General features: G+C 51.0%; 1 protein-coding gene across 1 annotated transcript in view; it reads right to left on the bottom strand.

Annotated features, from left to right (window-relative positions):
- Window positions 1-17,930, bottom strand: part of ACTR6 (actin related protein 6) — a 601,838-nt gene that overhangs the window by 303,534 nt on the left and 280,374 nt on the right. The window contains exon 5 of the mRNA XM_069633699.1: window positions 14-149. Within this exon, the coding sequence (XP_069489800.1) occupies window positions 14-149 (136 nt within the window). The remainder of the gene's footprint in view (window positions 1-13; window positions 150-17,930) is intronic.

Genomic DNA, 17,930 nt, shown 5'->3' on the forward strand with positions numbered 1-17,930 from the left:
CAAAGCAACATACCTGATTATACCTTCTTTCTGCTTCTTACTTCTGCAGTAAGGAACAATGTGAGTGAAGGAGTAACCACTATCCACAATAATGCAGCATAGTTCAGAAGGATTATCACGAAAATATCGGTGTGCACTGAGGGCTCCATCTGAAAAAATATTTACAATCAAATGTTATCACTGTTACTGTCATTGCTTTTACAAAATCAAGACACTGCAATTGCTGTTCAAAGGAATACTTCAAATGCCAGGGTACATCGTGTCTTGTGGTACAACTGATTTAAGAACAAAGTGCTGCAACGAAACTTAGTGACAGTGTAAAAAGGTGGCCATATTTGAATTACAACAGTGTTCGAAATTGAGGGGAGACGAGAGCCATTTAACTCCTGGTTGTAGCCTAGAAGAGCCTGGTTAGCTTGACAGCAACAGCTGCCAGAAGCTACTTCGGGCTCCCCAGGAAACTGATGCCAAACAAACACCTATGTGAATTTAACACTAGGACACATTGTTAGGCAGAAACCTGTGCAGTTCCCACTGGGACCACTGCAAAAGATTTAGGACCACAGGTGTTTGGCAGAAAACCCACTTGGTAGCGGTCTGTACCACACAGATTCACTTGGTAGCTGTGGCTGAGCAGTCAGACTTCCCTCAAGAAGAGTTAGGCAGTATACAGAGTATTCACAATAGGTCAGGAGAACACAATAGAACAAGTAAACACTGACCAGGGCTTGGTGTAAAAGAGATATAATTATTTATTTAAAACCACATCTAGAAAAACGCAGGCACTAAAAGTAAGCAATTCAAAATACCGGTCACTAAAATATATACACTCCCTTAAAAGAATATTAGACAAGTCTTAAGTAAAGCCCCACTTATTTTCAGACAGCGGTGAGCGCTTAACGTAGATGGCACTCTAATAATTCGTTTTAAAAAGGGAGAGAAAAGCAGAGAACAAGTTGAAACAGATCCCAACACTTTTACAAGAACATAACAAGAGAGGAAGGCAAGGTAAAACCGTGAATTCAGCGTCAGTAGGCTGGATCCGCTTTAAGAGGATCAAAACGAAATGTGTCCAAGGTCACACGATTGCAGTGCACAAAAGTCTTGTAACTGTTCAAAAAGAAGTTGGACCAAAGAAAGGGACCAGTTAGAGGGTCAAGGCGGCCAGCCCAGTCCAGAAGGTTAAGGAGTTATTATTACCTTGTAGCAATCTTTAGAAAGGGAGGCCTGGCGGACACGGTACCTTAAAGTGGTGAGAACACTCGAGCGGGGGCAGTTGTTCCTGGCAGCGGATGCAAGTCGGTGCTTCGTCCGGGGGAAGAGAGGATCTCGTCGTGGAGGAAGACAGGAGTCCGTTGCACTGCCAGGGAAGAGACCGGCTGCAGAGTTTCTCAGGTACAAGGAGCGGTCCGTTGATTCTCGGTTCAGTGGTGAGTGGCTATCCGGCCGCCGGGGTGCTTGGCACGGGCAGTTCGACCACAAACCGGTCTGGGGTGCGAAGCAAGAAGGTAAACTGGTTGTGCCCACCAGTCAGGGGAAGAAGCCTCTCCAGCCGGGAGATCTTCTCTGTCGTCGGGAAGTGGTGAGTCGGATCTGCAGGGCTCCACCGGTGGTGTCGTCGTGGTAGGTCGGCCCAGCTTCTCCCTCGTCGGATTCTCAGGTCCTGTGGCGACTTCTGAAGTTCCAGTCCCCAAAGCCCTGCTTATATGCAGTAAACCCCCATTCACTCAGCCTAGCTGTCACTCAAACATGCTAAGTGGTTGGGCCAATCACACAAGAGTGCGACTTGAGTAACCAAGTTAACTCAGTCCAGGGTGCCTAAACCCCCTCCCACGCCCCCTGTGGTACCCAGACAGAGTGACACCACTTTTGGAGGCTTCTGTGGAAAAGCGTGCCAAAAAGTGGAACAAAGGGCTCGACTTGGGTTGGAGTCACAGAAGAGAACACAAACGCCATTTTGGAATCGAGTCTTGGCAAAAAAATACCAACCGGAGAATTAATATTAATTAAATAAACCGGCGGTATGTTCGAGGCTATGAGAATTAAATAATTAAAGTTGGTAGCCTCGAACAATGGGAAAATCCCATAGGAAAATATTTGCGGTGGAATATAAAAAGTAGTTTCCACTGCCACCAGCCAAAACTCGATCAGGGGGGACGGAGACTAACAGACCCCGGGGGCAATCGAATTGCCCCGACCATTATGTCCACAATATGATGGTTTGTACTGGCTTCTGTTAATAATTTGGGACTAGTAAAGCCAATGGTGACTTTACATGCCCTGGGAGACAGTAGTCAGTCCCAGGGTATGGAGTCTATGGTGGGGTGTCACTATGACACCCCTGTGTTACTGCACGGAGGGTGCTGGGTAACACACATAGTAAAAACACATGAGACCCTATGGAGTAAAGGACCCCTTACCCCATAAAACACAAAAGCAGTCAAAGGAACACCATAAATCAATTCCAAGAGTGGGAGAAAAAGAGTCTCACTCTTGGCAGGAGGAAAAAAACAAACTCCTGAATTCCAGCAAAGCTGCTGGGGGACTCACTAGGTTAGGAAATTCAGCCTAAAGAGAGAATTCTCCCCAACACACATGTATACAACATTTAACAATGGACAAAACAATACATTTGCATCTTAAGTGGAAGTTAGATTTGCAAAATGCTATGTACTAGCTCCACGTTCCCCAGTGGTAGCTCCTGGTCACTTGTTAATATGGAATAGCCAGGAGCTGCTTTTAGCTCCTGCTTATCCAATCTTAATTTCGAACCCTGCAACAGGTTAGCAAGGTCACAGAAAATACAGGAATTTTTATAAGTTCGCCACTAGTGGGGATCTGCAACTAAGCCAAGTAATGCAGAGAATACAAACAAATGAGTGGAGCAGGGAGAACAGATGGAAGGCAGATGATTAATGGGCAAGGAACACAATGGTTTCAAGAACTCCCAGACTCTGAAGGATGGTTTAAGATCTTACTCAGAATGGTAAAAAAAAAAAATTATAAAAAAAAACAAAAAAACACTGCCTTTATTTGGCTCAGGCTTACCTCTATCAAACTCCAGTGGACTCCCTTCACCATAGCCCAGGCTTCTTCAAACCCAAGTTCTTTCAGCTAGCTATCGGTAATGCCTGGTAGGGAGACTTCATTTCTGTGCTAATTCCCCTTCAACCTTAGAGACCCCCAAGGCTTTTTCTGGACTTCGGGCTTGTGATTATTTCCTCCTGAGTGAAACCTTTTTCTAACTCTCCCATGTATTTTTCCCGATTAGGATTTGTGGGTTTTCACTGTTTTATGTAGTCTGACAAACTCCATAGGCATACCCTTTTTGCATGGTGACACAGTACCTTCGGTGCAGTGCCACTAAGAAGCCCCTTAGACTCCTCTGAATGTTTAATTACATTTTCTTGGGTGAACTACCGTTCCCAAGAATAGTCAGATTATCCCTGTCGTACCTTTCTCTTTGTGGGACCAGCACACACCATCCAATGTGGAGTGCTGGGGGGTTACTTAGTAATTCCCTATTTCACTACTCATGTGACATTTTTCGTTACACTAACATACTTTAAATGGCTGGTGGCAGTGGTTTACTTTTTACTACCTTCCTACCAATGTGCATTTTTACCGGAGGCTGAATCCTCAGCTTCAGTACAGCACCCATTGGTAACCATTTTCCCAAAATGGCCCCAGTCTTCTTTTTTTGCCATTTTTCGTTTGTTAGTTCCTTCTTGGCTTTTACTCTGTTAGTTGAAACAGGTTTGAGTCCTTTAGTGCTTTGCCTTTGGCAGGCTTCAGCCCTGCAGCCCGCCCAGGCGCCAGTGTGTCTAGAAAGGCAGGAAGTGAGGGAGTGTCCCGCAACTTCCCTCTCCTTTGTCTCTAGATGTGCCTGAGTGAAACCAGTCCAGATTGGCCGGCTGGCTGTCCTGAAACGACAGCCACCCTGCTGTGTGATAGACAGCCAAGGCTGTGAATTAATGGGAATTGCATAAAAAGCTAGGTTTTTGGGACTAGAGGCAGAGTCGACCACTGGAGAGGAACATCCAAAGAAGACATGATGAGACACCAGCAGCACCCACCTGGACCGCAAAATGCCCAGTGAAGCCCTGCAGCTGTGCTGTTGCCATTTTCAAACCGACTGGGAAGACCCGTATGGCACAACTTCCTCCCTTAGGCTGGTGGGACCGACTAACATCAAGACAAGCTACCATTTGGTGCAACCCCCCCACTTGCTGTGCCTCACCAGAGCTGCAGAAGCCCAATGGCAGGGGTCAGGTGACCATTACGAGTGCATAGTCTTTTGAAGTCTGAATCCGTCCAACTCTTCGTGGGCATTCAGGGGACCCTATTGAAGCAGGAAATATTGATCCAGAGTCCCCTCACCAGAGTCCAGGACCGAGGGAGCAATCTTCTTCCAACCAGAGATTTCATTCATCATTGGTGCTGTGGAAAAGGTGCCAAAACACTGAAGTGCCGCTGAAAAAAAGGAAATCCATTGCTGGGGAGTCCCTCTCCTGAGTACTGCTGTAGGAGCCCGCCAGACGTCCTCCCTTTCGTCACCACGACCAAGCTCCAGGAACAAGGGTCTGCTAAACTGTAGCAAGGAGGAATCCAGCTGGAACCTTTTTCTCCAAATCACAGGTACTGTGTGGCTTGGGGTATTCACCTTTTAGCCATAAATTGTGCTTCCTATCTTGCAAAGTACATTTTGGAGTTGATCCCAACTCACCTGCACTGGCCTAACAACTTGTGCTCTCTACAAAGTAGCTCACTTGAGTTACAGTATTTTCTTCTGAACTTACTAACTTTGTCAAGACTTTATCTAAGAAGAAGTGCATCAGAACTATTGACTTTGTCCTTTGACTTTGGCCGTCCTGGCCCGCTAAAGGCACTCTTCTGAACCTACTGCCTTTGGCAGTACTTGTTCACTCATACGTTTTAATTGTTGACATCATTATTGCTGGGATAAAAGTTTACCAGCCTCCCTTTGGGAGATTGTAATTGTTTTACAAACTGTTGAAAGGAAGTTCTAAATCGGATTGTAACCTTTCCTTCATTTAACAACTCAATAACTGACCTGGTAACCGAAATAAGTGCAATACTGACCTTTACAGAAGTCACTTTTTGTGCTGGAACATGTGTTAGCATAAAAAAAAAAAGTATTTACCAACTTTCATTGGCTTTTAAAAACTGAATCCTAACTTTGATTGAATGTTACTAGCAGACAAAGTTTTTTAAAGAATGCTTATTTAAACCTTGTGTACATTATAAATAAATATGTACATATAACTTTAAGGGTGTATGTGTACTTGTAGTTACAGATTTCAATTGTACAGCTTTACAGCTCAAATTACTCCTCTTAAGGAAAGCCTGGCTGCTCAGTCACACTACCAACTGGTGTAGTACAGGGCTATATTAAAAGGTGGGTTACCCAATACCAAGCAGATAAGTCTTGTGAAGTCCCACACCAGCTGGACTGCACTAATTCTTACCCAACACCTACTACCCAAGACTAGCTTTAGGTGATGGCCTAAAGGAAAAAAACATGATCTATCTGGCTCGCTCCAGGTTCTTATAGGGGTACCCTGACCTAGCACTCATAAGGGATACATTACTTACCGTAATCGTATTTCTGATGCTTGTATCCGCTTAGATTCACATGCTGTGCATAGGTCGACATCTAGTGGAAGCTGCAGAGTATTACAGTTGTTTTCGAAACTCGAAAAGGGAAGTCGACAGGGCTTGCCAGTAATACCATCCCTAGTGTGATGTCCACTGTACCCATGATCCTTCACGCGTCGAGGTCCCTCAGATTGTTATTTTTCTGACATAAGGTAGCATGACGTGTAGCGTAAGTACAGTTGTATCCAAGCAGATACATATCAGACAAGCTCATGAGCATCCATGCGCCTTCTCTCTGAGGAGAGGAAGGGTGGGCGCATGTGAATCTAAGCAGATACAAGAATCAGAAATACGATTACGGTGAATAATGCATCCCTTCTGAGGCTTGTGGAATCTGCTTAGATCACATGCTGTGCATAGATTAGCGAGCAGTGTTAGAAGAAGGTGGTGAGATGCGAGAAGGTTCATTTGCGAAAAGATGTCTTGGAACCGCTTGTCCCTCCTGTGTATCTGTCTTGGAATGAGTGTCAATGAAGTAATGCTTCGTGTAATTGTGTATTGAGCTCCATATAGCTGCTTTGCAAATACTAGAGGGACAGTCGCAACGAAAGCCAGAGTGGCTCCTGTGCTCCTTGTGGAGTGAGCTCTGGGCGTAAAAGGCAGTGTTTCGTTGGATAGGGAATAGCACAATAGTAGATTGAGTTGAGAAGGGTGGGCACTGCTGTGTTTGTAGAAATGGTTCTGTCCCATAACGTCGAAGAAACAGAGCCTTCGCCTTCTGAGTATCCTTCTTGCTGGCTAGGGCCTTCTGTCGGCGTCGCGAACAGGCCTGATCTGTTTTCCGGCGCCTTAGGCGTATCTTTGGCCTTGTGTGCGGTTTTCGGCGTTGCACTCGCCGTACGTCTTTGGCCGTCCATAGATGCTATGCGCACGAGGCTTTCGCCGATCATACTCTCTTCCGAGGGATTGGTCGCCGTCGCGCTATGAAACGTCGAGCCTTTGCCCGTCGAGTCCTTGCCCGTCGAGTCCTTGGTGGCAACGTGAGTGCTCTTGCGATGCGCGTCGCCGGAAATTTTGGTGTTAGCGGCCTTATTTTTAGAGTGCCCAGTCGCCTGTCGCGGAAGCGGTGGCGGGGAGGGCTGATGACCCTTACGGTCGGCGGAAGACGTCGGTGGGCCCGGCGTCCCCGTTGGCGCTATGGCTGTCTTCGTCTTTGACGAATGTGTGCCTGGGGGTATGTGCTTTGGTGTTTTACTGTGTGCGTCCTTGTCGCCGGGGTGTTCATCCCCATAAATTGGGCGTGAGCCGGGCTTGTCGGGGCCGGGGACGGACGATGAGGAGCGTGAACACTCCTTTGAGAGGTCTACAGCCTCCGTTACGGGGGCCGTGTAGTCACTGTCCTCGTCACACTCGGCGGCGGCGGCAGCGGGCGAGGAGACAGGCCTAGACATGGCGTAGGCCGCCCACCTTTTGACCCTGCGGTCCTTTAGAGTTTTGGTCTTTAGTAATTTACAGGCCGCACAGCCGTCCTCCTGGTGATCGAGGGGTAAGCAACGGTTGCACTGTTTGTGCTTATCCTTCCAGGTATGTTTACCCTTGCAAAGCGGGCAAAACCTAAATGGCGGCCTCTCCATAGCTGAGGGTAATAAGTGTGACTACGACCTCGAAAGAGAGGGAGGGGAAAGAGAAAGGCATTCTTAAAGAAAAGAAAGAAAGACCACAAAGCCCCACTCTCCCTACTGTGTATGGCCGGCCAGGCCAGGCCACGTGTTCGGCAGCGCCGAAGGATCTCCTCCGCTCGTCCTTCCGTTGAAGATCTTGCTCGGCAGAGAAACGGCTCTGCGTCGAGGGAGGGATCTACGTTATTGATATTAATAACAAACGACCAAATGTCGAAGAAACTATCTGGCAATGTCTCTCGAGGAGCTCCGCATAAAAGGCGACCAGTAGCTGGGCGGAAAAAAACAATCTGAGGGACCTCGACGCGTGAGGGATTGTGGGTACAACGCACGTCACTATAGGGATAGTGTTACAGACACGCCTTGTCAACGTCCCCTTTTCGACTACGAAAAACAAAATGCAATACTCCGCAGTGACCACTGGATGTCGGACCTATGCACAGCATGTGATTCTAAGCAGATTAACAAACATCAGAAATACGATTACAGTGAATAGTGCATCCCTTCTGAGGCTTGTGGAATCTGCTTAGATCACATGCTGTGCATAGATTAGCGAGCAGTGTTAGAAGAAGGTGGTGGGATGCGAGAAGGTTCATTTGCGAAAAGATGTCTTGGAACCGCTTGTCCCACCTGTGAATCTGTCTTGGAATGAGTCAATGCAGTAATGCTTCGTGTAATTGTGTATTGAGCTCCATGTAGCTGCTTTGCAAATATTAGAGGGACATTCACAACATAAGCCAGAGTGGCTCCTGTGCTCCTTGTGGAGTGAGCTCTAGGCGTAAAAGGCAGTGTTTCGTTGGATAGGGAATAGCACAAAAGTAGATTGAGTTGAGAAGGGTGGGCACTGCTGTGTTTGTAGAAATTTCTTTTTGAATATATAATACATTACTCACCGTAATCATATTTCTGATGCTTGTATCTGCTTAGATTCACATGCTGTGCATAGGCCGACATCTAGTGGAAGCTGCGGAGTATTACAGTTTGTTTTTCGAAACTCGTAAATGGGCGTCGACACAGGGCGTGCCAGTAATACTATCCCTAGTGTGACGTCCACTGTACCCAAGATCCCTCACGCGTCTAGGATCTTCAGATTGTATTTTTTCTGACATGAGGTAGCATGAGGAGTAGCGCGAGTACAGATAATCCAAGCAGATAGATAGAAAGGTAAGACTACAAACAACCATGCGCCTTCTCTCAGAGGGGAGGCAGGGTGGGTCGCATGTGAATCTAAGCAGATACAAGCATCAGAAATACGATTACGGTGAGTTATGTATCCCTTCTGAGGCTTGTGGAATCTGCTTAGATCACATGCTGTGCATAGATTAGCGAGCAGTACCTGAAGAAGGAGGTGGGATGTGAGAAGGGTCATGAGCAAATAAATGTCTTAGAACCGCTTGTCCCACTTGTGTATCTGCCTTGGAATGGGTGTCAATGCAGTAGTGCTGAGTAAAAGTGTGAATAGCGGTCCAAGTAGCTGCTTTGCAAATGGTGTCAAGGGGTACATTTGCAATGAAAGCCAGAGTGGCCCCAATGCCTCTAGTAGAGTGGGCTCTTGGCGTGAAAGGCAGATTTCTTTCAGAGAGTGAGTAACACAGATGGATACAGTTAATAATCCACTTCGAGATGGCACCTTTAGAGACGCGATCCCCCTCTCTGCCTGTAGCTACGGAGACAAACAGTTGATCTGTTTTCCTTAGCGGTCTGGTTTTATTTACATAGTAGAGGACCGCCCTATGCACATCTAGGGTGTGTAGTTTCACCTCAGCCGAGCTTTGATGGTCCTGGAAGAAAGCTGGAAGCTCGATGGACTAGTTTACGTGGAATTTAGATATAAAAACTTAGGTGAGAACCTAGGGTGTGTGCGTAAAACCAGTTTGTATTTATGGACAGTAAAGAAGGGATCCTGCACTGACAGAGCCTGAATTTCACTGACCCTTCTTATAGAAGTAATAGCTACTAAGAAGGCCGTTTTATAAGTCAGGTGTTTGAGACTGCTTTTATGCATGGGCTCGAAAGGGGGGCCCATGAGCTTAGATAGCACCACATTAAGGTCCCACCCTGGTGGTGGGTTTTAAATAGGAGGGTGAAGTCTCTTTACTCCTTCCATGAAGGCTTTAACTACTGGTACTTTCCACCACGAGACCTTGTTATGGGAAGTGGTGTATGCCGACAGGGCTGCCAGGTGTACTTTCAGTGAGTTAAAAACCAACCCTGCATCTAGCAGGTGGAGCATGTATGTAACAATAGTGGAAGGAGTGCAATCAACTGGGTTGGTTTGTTTACTCTGGCACCAGATAACGAATCTCTTCCACTTGTCAAAGTAACAGTGCCTTGTGTTTTGTTTCCTAGATTCCTTTAGGATGTCCATACACCTCTGAGGTAAATTGAGATGTCCAAACTCTATGACCTCAGGAGCCATACTGCCAGGTTCATTGAGTTGGGTTGCTGATGCACTGTTTGACCTTGGTCCTGGGACAGTAGGTTGTACCAGGCTGGAAGTTTGATGGGCTCGCACACTGCCATCCTGCGTAGGTGTGGAAACCACATGGGAGCAACTAGGACGAGCGTCATCGACTCTCTGTTCATCTTGTTGACCACCTTCCTGATGAGGAGTTGGTGGAAAAGCATACGCAACCATCCCTGACCAGTTCATCCACAGGGCGTTCCCCTGGGAGTCTGGTTGGGGGAACCTGGATGCAAATCCTGGGCATTGTCTGTTTTCGCTTGTGGCGAATAAGTCTATAGTGGGGAAACCCCACTGAGAGAAGATATCTTCTACGACCTCTCTGTGTAGAACCCATTCGTGTTCCTCTGGGAGGGAGTCTCTGCTCAGAGCATCCGCTAGGGAATTGAGCTCCCCTGGAACATGTTGTGATGACAGGAAGATGTTCCGTCTGAGTGCCCATATCCAGATTTTCTGGGCAAGCTTGGACAGATTTGGCGAACGAGTCCCTCCTTGCTTGTTCATGTAGAACATGGCTGTTGTGCTGTCCGTCCGGATTTGCACTGACAGGTTTAGTAGGTGCGGCTCGAACGCTTGAAGCGCTCTGAATACTGCCAGAAGCTCTAGCAGGTTGATGTGGTTCTTGGCCACTGAGGGAGACCAGAGACCCTGAGCTGTGTGGTGGAGATGGTGAGCTCCCCACCCCGTCAGACATGCATCAGTAGTGACTGAAGCCTGTACTTCGAGATCGTAAAAGGGTTTCCCCTGTGCAAGATTCTCTCTTGTCCACCAGTGAAGGCTAAATACATGACGCCATCATGCCCAGCAAACGCATTGCTTTGCGTACCGTTATTTGGTGACCGGACTGATATTGCGGAATTTGCAGTAGCATATTCCGAATTCTTTCCTCTGAAGGAAATGTCAACCCCTCTTCAGTATCTAGGATTGCTCCTATGAACTGTTTGGAGGTGCTTGGCACCAGGCTTGACTTTTTCTCGTTGATTGAGAAACCTAACTCGTGGAGGAGGTCGATAGTCCTTTGAATGTTTGTTCTGCAAATTACTGGAGTTTCCCCCGTTATGAGCCAGTCGTCCAGATAAGGGTACACCGGGATTGCCTCCCTGCGTAGGTGTGCAGCCGCCACCACCAGTACCTTGTTGAATACCCTTGGTGCCGAAGCTATCCCGAAGGGCAGTACCTTGAACTGGTAGTGCCGACTGTCCACCTTGAAGCGCAAGTACTTTCTGTGCGCTGGGAACATGGAAATATGAAAATAGGCATCTTTCATATCCAAGGTTGCCATGTAATCCCCCTTTTTTAGGAGGGGAATTACCTCTTGCAGCGTAGTCATACGAAACTTTTGGGGCTTGACATACTTGTTGGCAGGCCGTAAGTCTAATACTGGGCGCATTGTCAAATCTTTTTTTGGCACAAGGAAGTAAGTTGATTAAATACCCTTGTTTACCTGGTGTCCCGGGACGAGTTCTACCGCGTCCTTTGCTAGCAGATTGGCGATCTCCTCGAGGAGAATCTTCTGATGTTCTAAAGAGTGTACTCTTTGTCGTGGAGGATGGTTCCGGGGATGCTGCAGTAGTTCTATACAGTACCCTGCGGATACTGTTGACAGCACCCATCTGTCTGATGTGATCCCTTCCCAAGCCTGGGTGAAGTTGGAAATGCGTCCCCCCTACTGGGGTTGCGTGAGAAGGGACCCTGAACTGAGCGTCACTGCTTTGGTGGAGGCATGCCGCCTCCTTTACTGGGGCTGCCTCTGCCTTTACCACGTCCCCTCTTATTACCCCTGCCGTAACCCTGGGTAGACTGTTGGCTGTTCCACTGTGTACCCCCCTGCCCCTGGGAATAGTTTGATCCGCCCTGGGAATTTTGGCCGCGTGGGCGACGAAAATAACTATTCCCTCTCTGGTTAGGGGTTTATTGGTTAACTGGCCAAGGGACTTGAGTGTCTCGTATTCGTCCTTGGCATTCTTCAGCGCGTCCTCGACCGCCTTACCAAACAACAGATCGGCTTCCACCGGTTTGTCCAACAATGATGCCTGGGTTTGGGGGCGTGGCTACGAGGGCCATGTAGGAGGACGTGATCTGGAGGAGCTCCCGAGATCCTGTAATGATCCGGGCAAAAAAGTGCATGATGATGGGCCGATGACCGCTGAAAATACACATGTCGGTGTGTGAATGATTGGGCCACGCGTGGTGAACTTCTGGATCGTGGAACGGCGGCAGAGATCGGTGGGGAAAAGATAGGGAGCGCCGGAGACGAAAGACGACACAAAATGGCCGACCAATGTCCGGAACAAAGGAAGAAGCAGGCTGCACGGTGACCTAGCGAAAGGGGCGTACTGAGTGCACATTTGTCACTTGTGCAAAATACAGGTCCTCTGGGTCATGTCGAATAGAACGGTGAGGCCGAAGGCGAAACAGCCCACCTTAGACGACTTCGCTAAAACGTCCCCGGGTCAAGACAATACCAAGAGCAAGGACAAGCCGCCTGCAAGCGGCATGACGACTTCGGGCGCTAACCAAGAAGTCCTAGCTGCGATTGCGGACCTAAGGGCGGCCTGGGAATCTAGACTCAAACTAGCCGTCCCTGAACTGAAAACGGCACTGGACCTCAAGGTCGGAGAGGTGCAGGAGGACGTTAATCTACTCCGACAGGATGTCAGGGCCCTGGCGGAGCGCACAGAGTCCCTTGAGAAGGAAGTTAGCCCGAATACCGGGGATTGCGCCTCCCATAAGGCTGAATTGCATGCCCTGATACAAAGAGTGGGCAACTTGGAGAGCAGAGCGGAGGAGGCGGAAGGATGAGCCCGACGGAACAACATCCGTATCGTGGGCCTGCCGGAGGGATTGGAGGGCCACTATCCCACGGAATTCATTGAATCCATGCTTCTGCAAGAGATACCCGGAGGAGCCCTATCCCAAGGATTTGCAGTGGAAAGGGCACATAGAGCTCTAACAAGGAGGCCGCCGCCGGGGAACCCGCCTAGGCCGGCGACAGCCAAAATTCTTAACTACCGAGATCGGGAGAGGATATTGGAACACTTTCGTAAGGGAGGAACGATTACACGAGGAGCGGCAAACATCCCGGCCTACCCGGACTACACCCTGTCTGTGCAGCGTAGCCACATGAACTTTGGGACGGTAAAGCGGAGATTGAGAGAGGCGGGCCACAAATATATGTTACTGTATCCGGCAAAATTGAAAGTCATTCATAAACACAAAACTTTGTTTTTTGAGACCCCGGAGGATGCCATGGGATGGCTCGACGCGCAATGATGTCCCCAGGAGTCAGAAGTTCGGACGGAGAAAGAGCACGGAAGAGACAAGTGATGCACGAAGAAGATGGCGCGGCACGTGGGGCTTGAATATAGTCGCTTGCGCAACCTTCAGTAGAGAAGGTCAGACTATTGCACTAGATATGTTATAAGCACTGTAGTTAATGTTGAATTAACGGGAGCCTTACAGAGCGGTTCTCTCTACCCCACAACAGTTTTAGTTAAGTGGCCATTAGGGCGACTTCACCCTACCGAGCTCTGTGCATTGTTTGGTGCTTGCAGGGCTAGATGTGGGGGTGCCTGAGTTCCGAGAATGGAGCTGGGCAGCAGTTGGGGTGTGTGATGTTGGGGAAGGGACGGGTGGGGGGATGGGAGGGAAGTTGGGGATTTGCCGTGTACATAGTTATGGGGAGTTTGAGCTGGTACGAGAAGCTACAAGCAAAGATGGAGGGCTGTATCTGTATCACGTGGGCAAAGGGGAGTCGCTATGTGGGAGGCAAGAAGACACTCATGAGCCATGGGAGACCTTAAGATCGTAACATGGAATGTCAGGGCACTTAACAGTTACTTAAAAAGAAACAAAGTCGGGGGCGCTGTTGTGCGCCGAGCAAGATGGCCGCCTAAAGTGTGAGCTCCGTGCTTCACGATCCTGTTTTTGGCACATTTGCCCCTTTGCAGCCGCTCACGGGGCACACGGCTCTGTAGCCGCTACCTCAGGGATCCTGTCGACCCAGTCCCGACGTGAATCGGGGCCGGGAGGAGCTTTCCCCGGACTTCGCGGTGCCCATCTCCCAGCCTGCGGTGCTCCTGCGCGTCTAAACCCGGCCCCGGCGGGGAGTGGACGATCCCGCCCGGTGTCTTGCCGCACTTCTTCCCGCATCTGCTTGCATAGGTGGGGGCCGGCCTGCCTTACCCTTCTCGGCGACGGGGTCGACGGAGACCTGGGACTGTGACCCGCCGGCCGAGCTACTGTTTCTGCTGGTGCCGGGTGGCCTGAGGCGCCCTGCCCCGGTGCTCCTGGAGGAGCGTCCGGCCTGCGGCGAGGCCGCCCCGCTCTTCCTCCCCAGCTTCGGGAGCCGCCGCGAGATCTCCTCGCCCTCTCCTTGGAAGCTGCGCTGCTGGAGCGGCGCGGCTTCCGGGTGCGTGCTGTGGGGGACTCCACTGTGATCCTGTGGTCCCAGCCCCAGAGTGAGTGGTGGGTCCGGGAGGAGCTTTCCCCGGACTTTGATGTGCCCACCCCCCCGCCTGCGACGCTCCTGCGCGCCTACACCCAGCCCCGGCGGAGAGTGGACGAACCCGCCCGGGGTCTTGCCGCACCTCTTCCCGCATCTGCTTGCATAAGTGGGGGCTGGCCAGCCTCTCCCTTCTCGGCGGCGGGGTCAACGGAGACCTGGGACCGTGACCCGCCAGCCGAGCTACTGTTTCTGCTGTGCTGGGTGGCCCGAGGCGTGCTGCCCCGGCGTTCCTGGGGGGACGTCCGGCCTCCGGCGAGGCCGCCCCGCTCTTTCTCCCCAGTTGCTGGAACCGCCGCGGGGACTCCTCGCCTCCTCTCGTGAAGTCTTCATCGCCCGTGAGGGGGTTGCTGGGTCCCCCCCCCCCCCCCCGTCAGCGCACGCTGCGCTGCTGGAGCAGCGCGGCCTCCAGATACGTGCTGTGGGGGGCTTCACTGACTTCCCGTGCCGGAGTTGCTGCCTTCTTCCCTCTGTTGAGGGGTGCCCGTGGTTCTTTCACTGGCGGCTCCCGGCCTCGGGGCCCTGGTGTCACCCCTATCTGGGGGGCAGTCTCTCCTGCGGTGGGGGCATCGGAGGCCCACAAACAACAACAACTGACCCCGCCTGGTGAGCTCGAACTCTTCCTGGCCCTCCTACTTGGAGGCCCCGCTCTTGACTATCCCCCCCACTGGGGGCCACTCTGCCTTCGCTGCCCACGCATTTTCTCCACCCTGACTGGAATCCTAGGCTCTGGGTGGCCCTACTGCTCATCGGTGGCCTGTTTCTCCCCCCTTCATTACTCTCGGGGCTGCTGCCTCTCCACCCGGAGGGATACTCTGCTGGGGGGTGCTGGCGGTGCCACTGGTCCCCACTCTCCCATATCTGGGGTCTCCCACCTTCAAAGCCCTCAGGTGCTGATTCCTACGCCCCCCTGAGTGGGCTGGTCCCCCGCGGTCTACACTGACAGCCATAACACTTCACCGGTACGGTCTCGTGGCCACGGCTTTCCCTGCTTCCCTCTCTTGTTACACACCCTACCTGGGTTATTGGCTCGCGTGGCCCGGGCCCCCCGGACCCCCCTATTGGGGCGGCCAGCGCTTCCCCCTTCATCCCACTCAACCACCATCTTCGTCAAGATGACTAAGGGGGGCGCGAGGAAACAGAGCTCCATTAACATGTTTGCGAGGGCTGCTGTGAGATCGCCGGAGGAGCCCACTGAGCAGGCCCCTGTTGCATCATCATCCGTCGAGGCACCGGAATCCCAAACCATGATGGACTTTATCAGGGAGGGCTTCACTGCTCTGCACTCAAAACTGGATGATATGAACGGCACAATATCTTCGATCAAAGCCCACATTGAGAGGACCGATAGTCGTGTGTCTGAGGTCGAGACACGGGTCGGTTCTGCAGAGGATGCACTGGGTGCCCTGCGCTCCGAGGTTGTCGCTCTCTCTGGCCGAGTCCTCGAGGTGGAGAAGAAGAACGAGGACTTGGAATCCCGCTCAAGGCGTAATAACCTTCGCATTATCGGGGTTCCTGAGAACGAAGTCCACGAGCCAATGGAGGACTTCGTTGAGCACACACTAATGTCACTTCTGGATTCACCCAAGCTCTCCCCTCACTTCGCTATTGAGCGGGCGCACCGTGCCCTTACGGCTAAACCCAAACCCGGGGCTCCGCCTCGGCCCATCATTGCCCGGGTCCTGAACTACCGAGATCGTGATACCCTGCTTAGGGCCGCGAGGATCAAGGGCGAGCTGTTCTTGGGTGGTGCAAGGATTCATCTTTACCCCGATTTTTCGACTGCCGTCCAACGGGAGTGTAAGACTTTCCAAGCGGTGAAGCGGAGGCTGCGAGATCACTCCATTAAATATGCTATGCTCTACCCTGCCAAACTGCACATAGAACATGCTAACCAGGTGTTCTTCTTCACGATCCCAGAGGAGGCCTCCAAGTTTTTGGACGAACACTTCCCAGGTTGACTCCCTTCTCCTGTCCACGGCTCTGCAGCTACCCCCTTGGGCCCTGCGGGGGGAGGCCAGGTCCGGCCGTTCCCCGGCGCTGGAGCCGCATTGATCTTCTTCCTCGGATTCGGCTTGTTCAAGTTTGTTTAGTACAAATAAGTGCCATGTCACTATGTGCAAGACACTTTGCCTAACTCATGTACAATGTTTGTAGTTGCACCTTAAGCTCTACTGTTCTGCTGCAGCCCAGAGCGCTGCGGCCAGCCCGGCCTACAGGCCCCCAGGCGCGGATGCCTCTAGTTTGGTTTTGGTTGAGGGGGGTTGGGTCTGTCATTCCTCTGTTTGGGAGGGGGATGTGGGTGGGGGTGGGACATGTTTGGGGTATTATTATCAGAAAATTGGCGCTGGCAGCGAAGGCGGACCGTGATGCAGCATTCATCCATTGGTCTTGGTCACTTTTTTTGACTGTAACACCATCGTATCTATGGCTGAAGGGGACTTGACCTTTATGAGTTGGAACATACGGGGGCTGGGTAACTATAAAAAGATGAGGCAGCTCCAGCTGCAGGCTGAGCGCCACGGATCCAAGATTCTTTTTTTGCAGGGGACACATGCTCGCACGGAACAATGCGTGCGTTTCGCCAAAACCTGGGGCCCCCATAGATTCTTTACCGATTTCTCTACTCAAAGTCGTGGGGTCATGACCCTCATTCACAAAAGTCTCCGGTTCACCCTCATTTCCTCACAAATTGACCCCCTGGGCAGGTATGTTCTGTTACATGCCACGCTTCAGGGGAAGGAAGTGGTTCTGCTGAACATTTATGGCCCCAACCTGGATGACCCTGAGTTTTACAGACAGGTCACGTCTCTTCTGGATGGCTTCCCCCTTGTTCCAATTTTCTGGGGGGGGTGATTTTAATACTATCTTCGACGTAGCCCTTGATAGATCTGGGTCCAAGCCCCGTCATCTCTCCAGGGCAGCCTATGCTGCATTATCATCCTTACCTCGCTTGGCCATGGGGGACGCATGGAGGTTCTTTTACCCCGACTCCCGCGTTTATTCGTTCTACTCCTCAGTCCATGACTCATACTCCAGAATTGACCGTTGGGTGATCTCCAATACTTTGGTTAAGGACGTGATACAGTTAATGATACTGCCCAGAACCTTGTCCGACCACTCTCCAGTGACTGTCACCGTGAGTTGGAGTCCTGATCCCGGCCGGACCCGCTGTTGGAGATTGAAACCCCTTGCTCTGCTCGACCCAGAGTTCCGCTCCAAGCTCGAGGACTCTATTGAGGAGTTCTTTGAGATGAACGCGGGGTCGGTACCATCACTGGCCACACTATGGGAGTCTTTTAAGCCTTATATTAGAGGGATTGCACTTTCCAAAGAAAATGGGGTCCTTAAGTCGATCCGGAGAGACCTAGCCGAGAGTGAGTCCAAGTTATCGACCCTAGAGGCTGCAAGCTCACTTCACTCTTCCCCGGGTAACCTAGCGGCCATTGGGGCAGAATTAGATACGTTCCGCTCCCTTGCTGAGCGCGAACAGAGGTTTCTGGACAACCCAGGCACTGCGAGGAAATACGGGGAGGGCGAGCGCCCTGGTCGTCTCCTTGCGAGGTTGATACGACATGAGACGGGTTCCCCACACATACTCGGGATCGAGAGACCTGACGGCTCCTTGGCTGTCTCCTCTCGGGACGTCAACACGGAATTCTTT

The sequence above is a fragment of the Ambystoma mexicanum genome, chromosome 13, assembly GCF_040938575.1.
Source record: "Ambystoma mexicanum isolate Mex_15411 chromosome 13, UKY_AmexF1_1, whole genome shotgun sequence".
NCBI classification, from domain to species: domain Eukaryota; kingdom Metazoa; phylum Chordata; class Amphibia; order Caudata; family Ambystomatidae; genus Ambystoma; species Ambystoma mexicanum.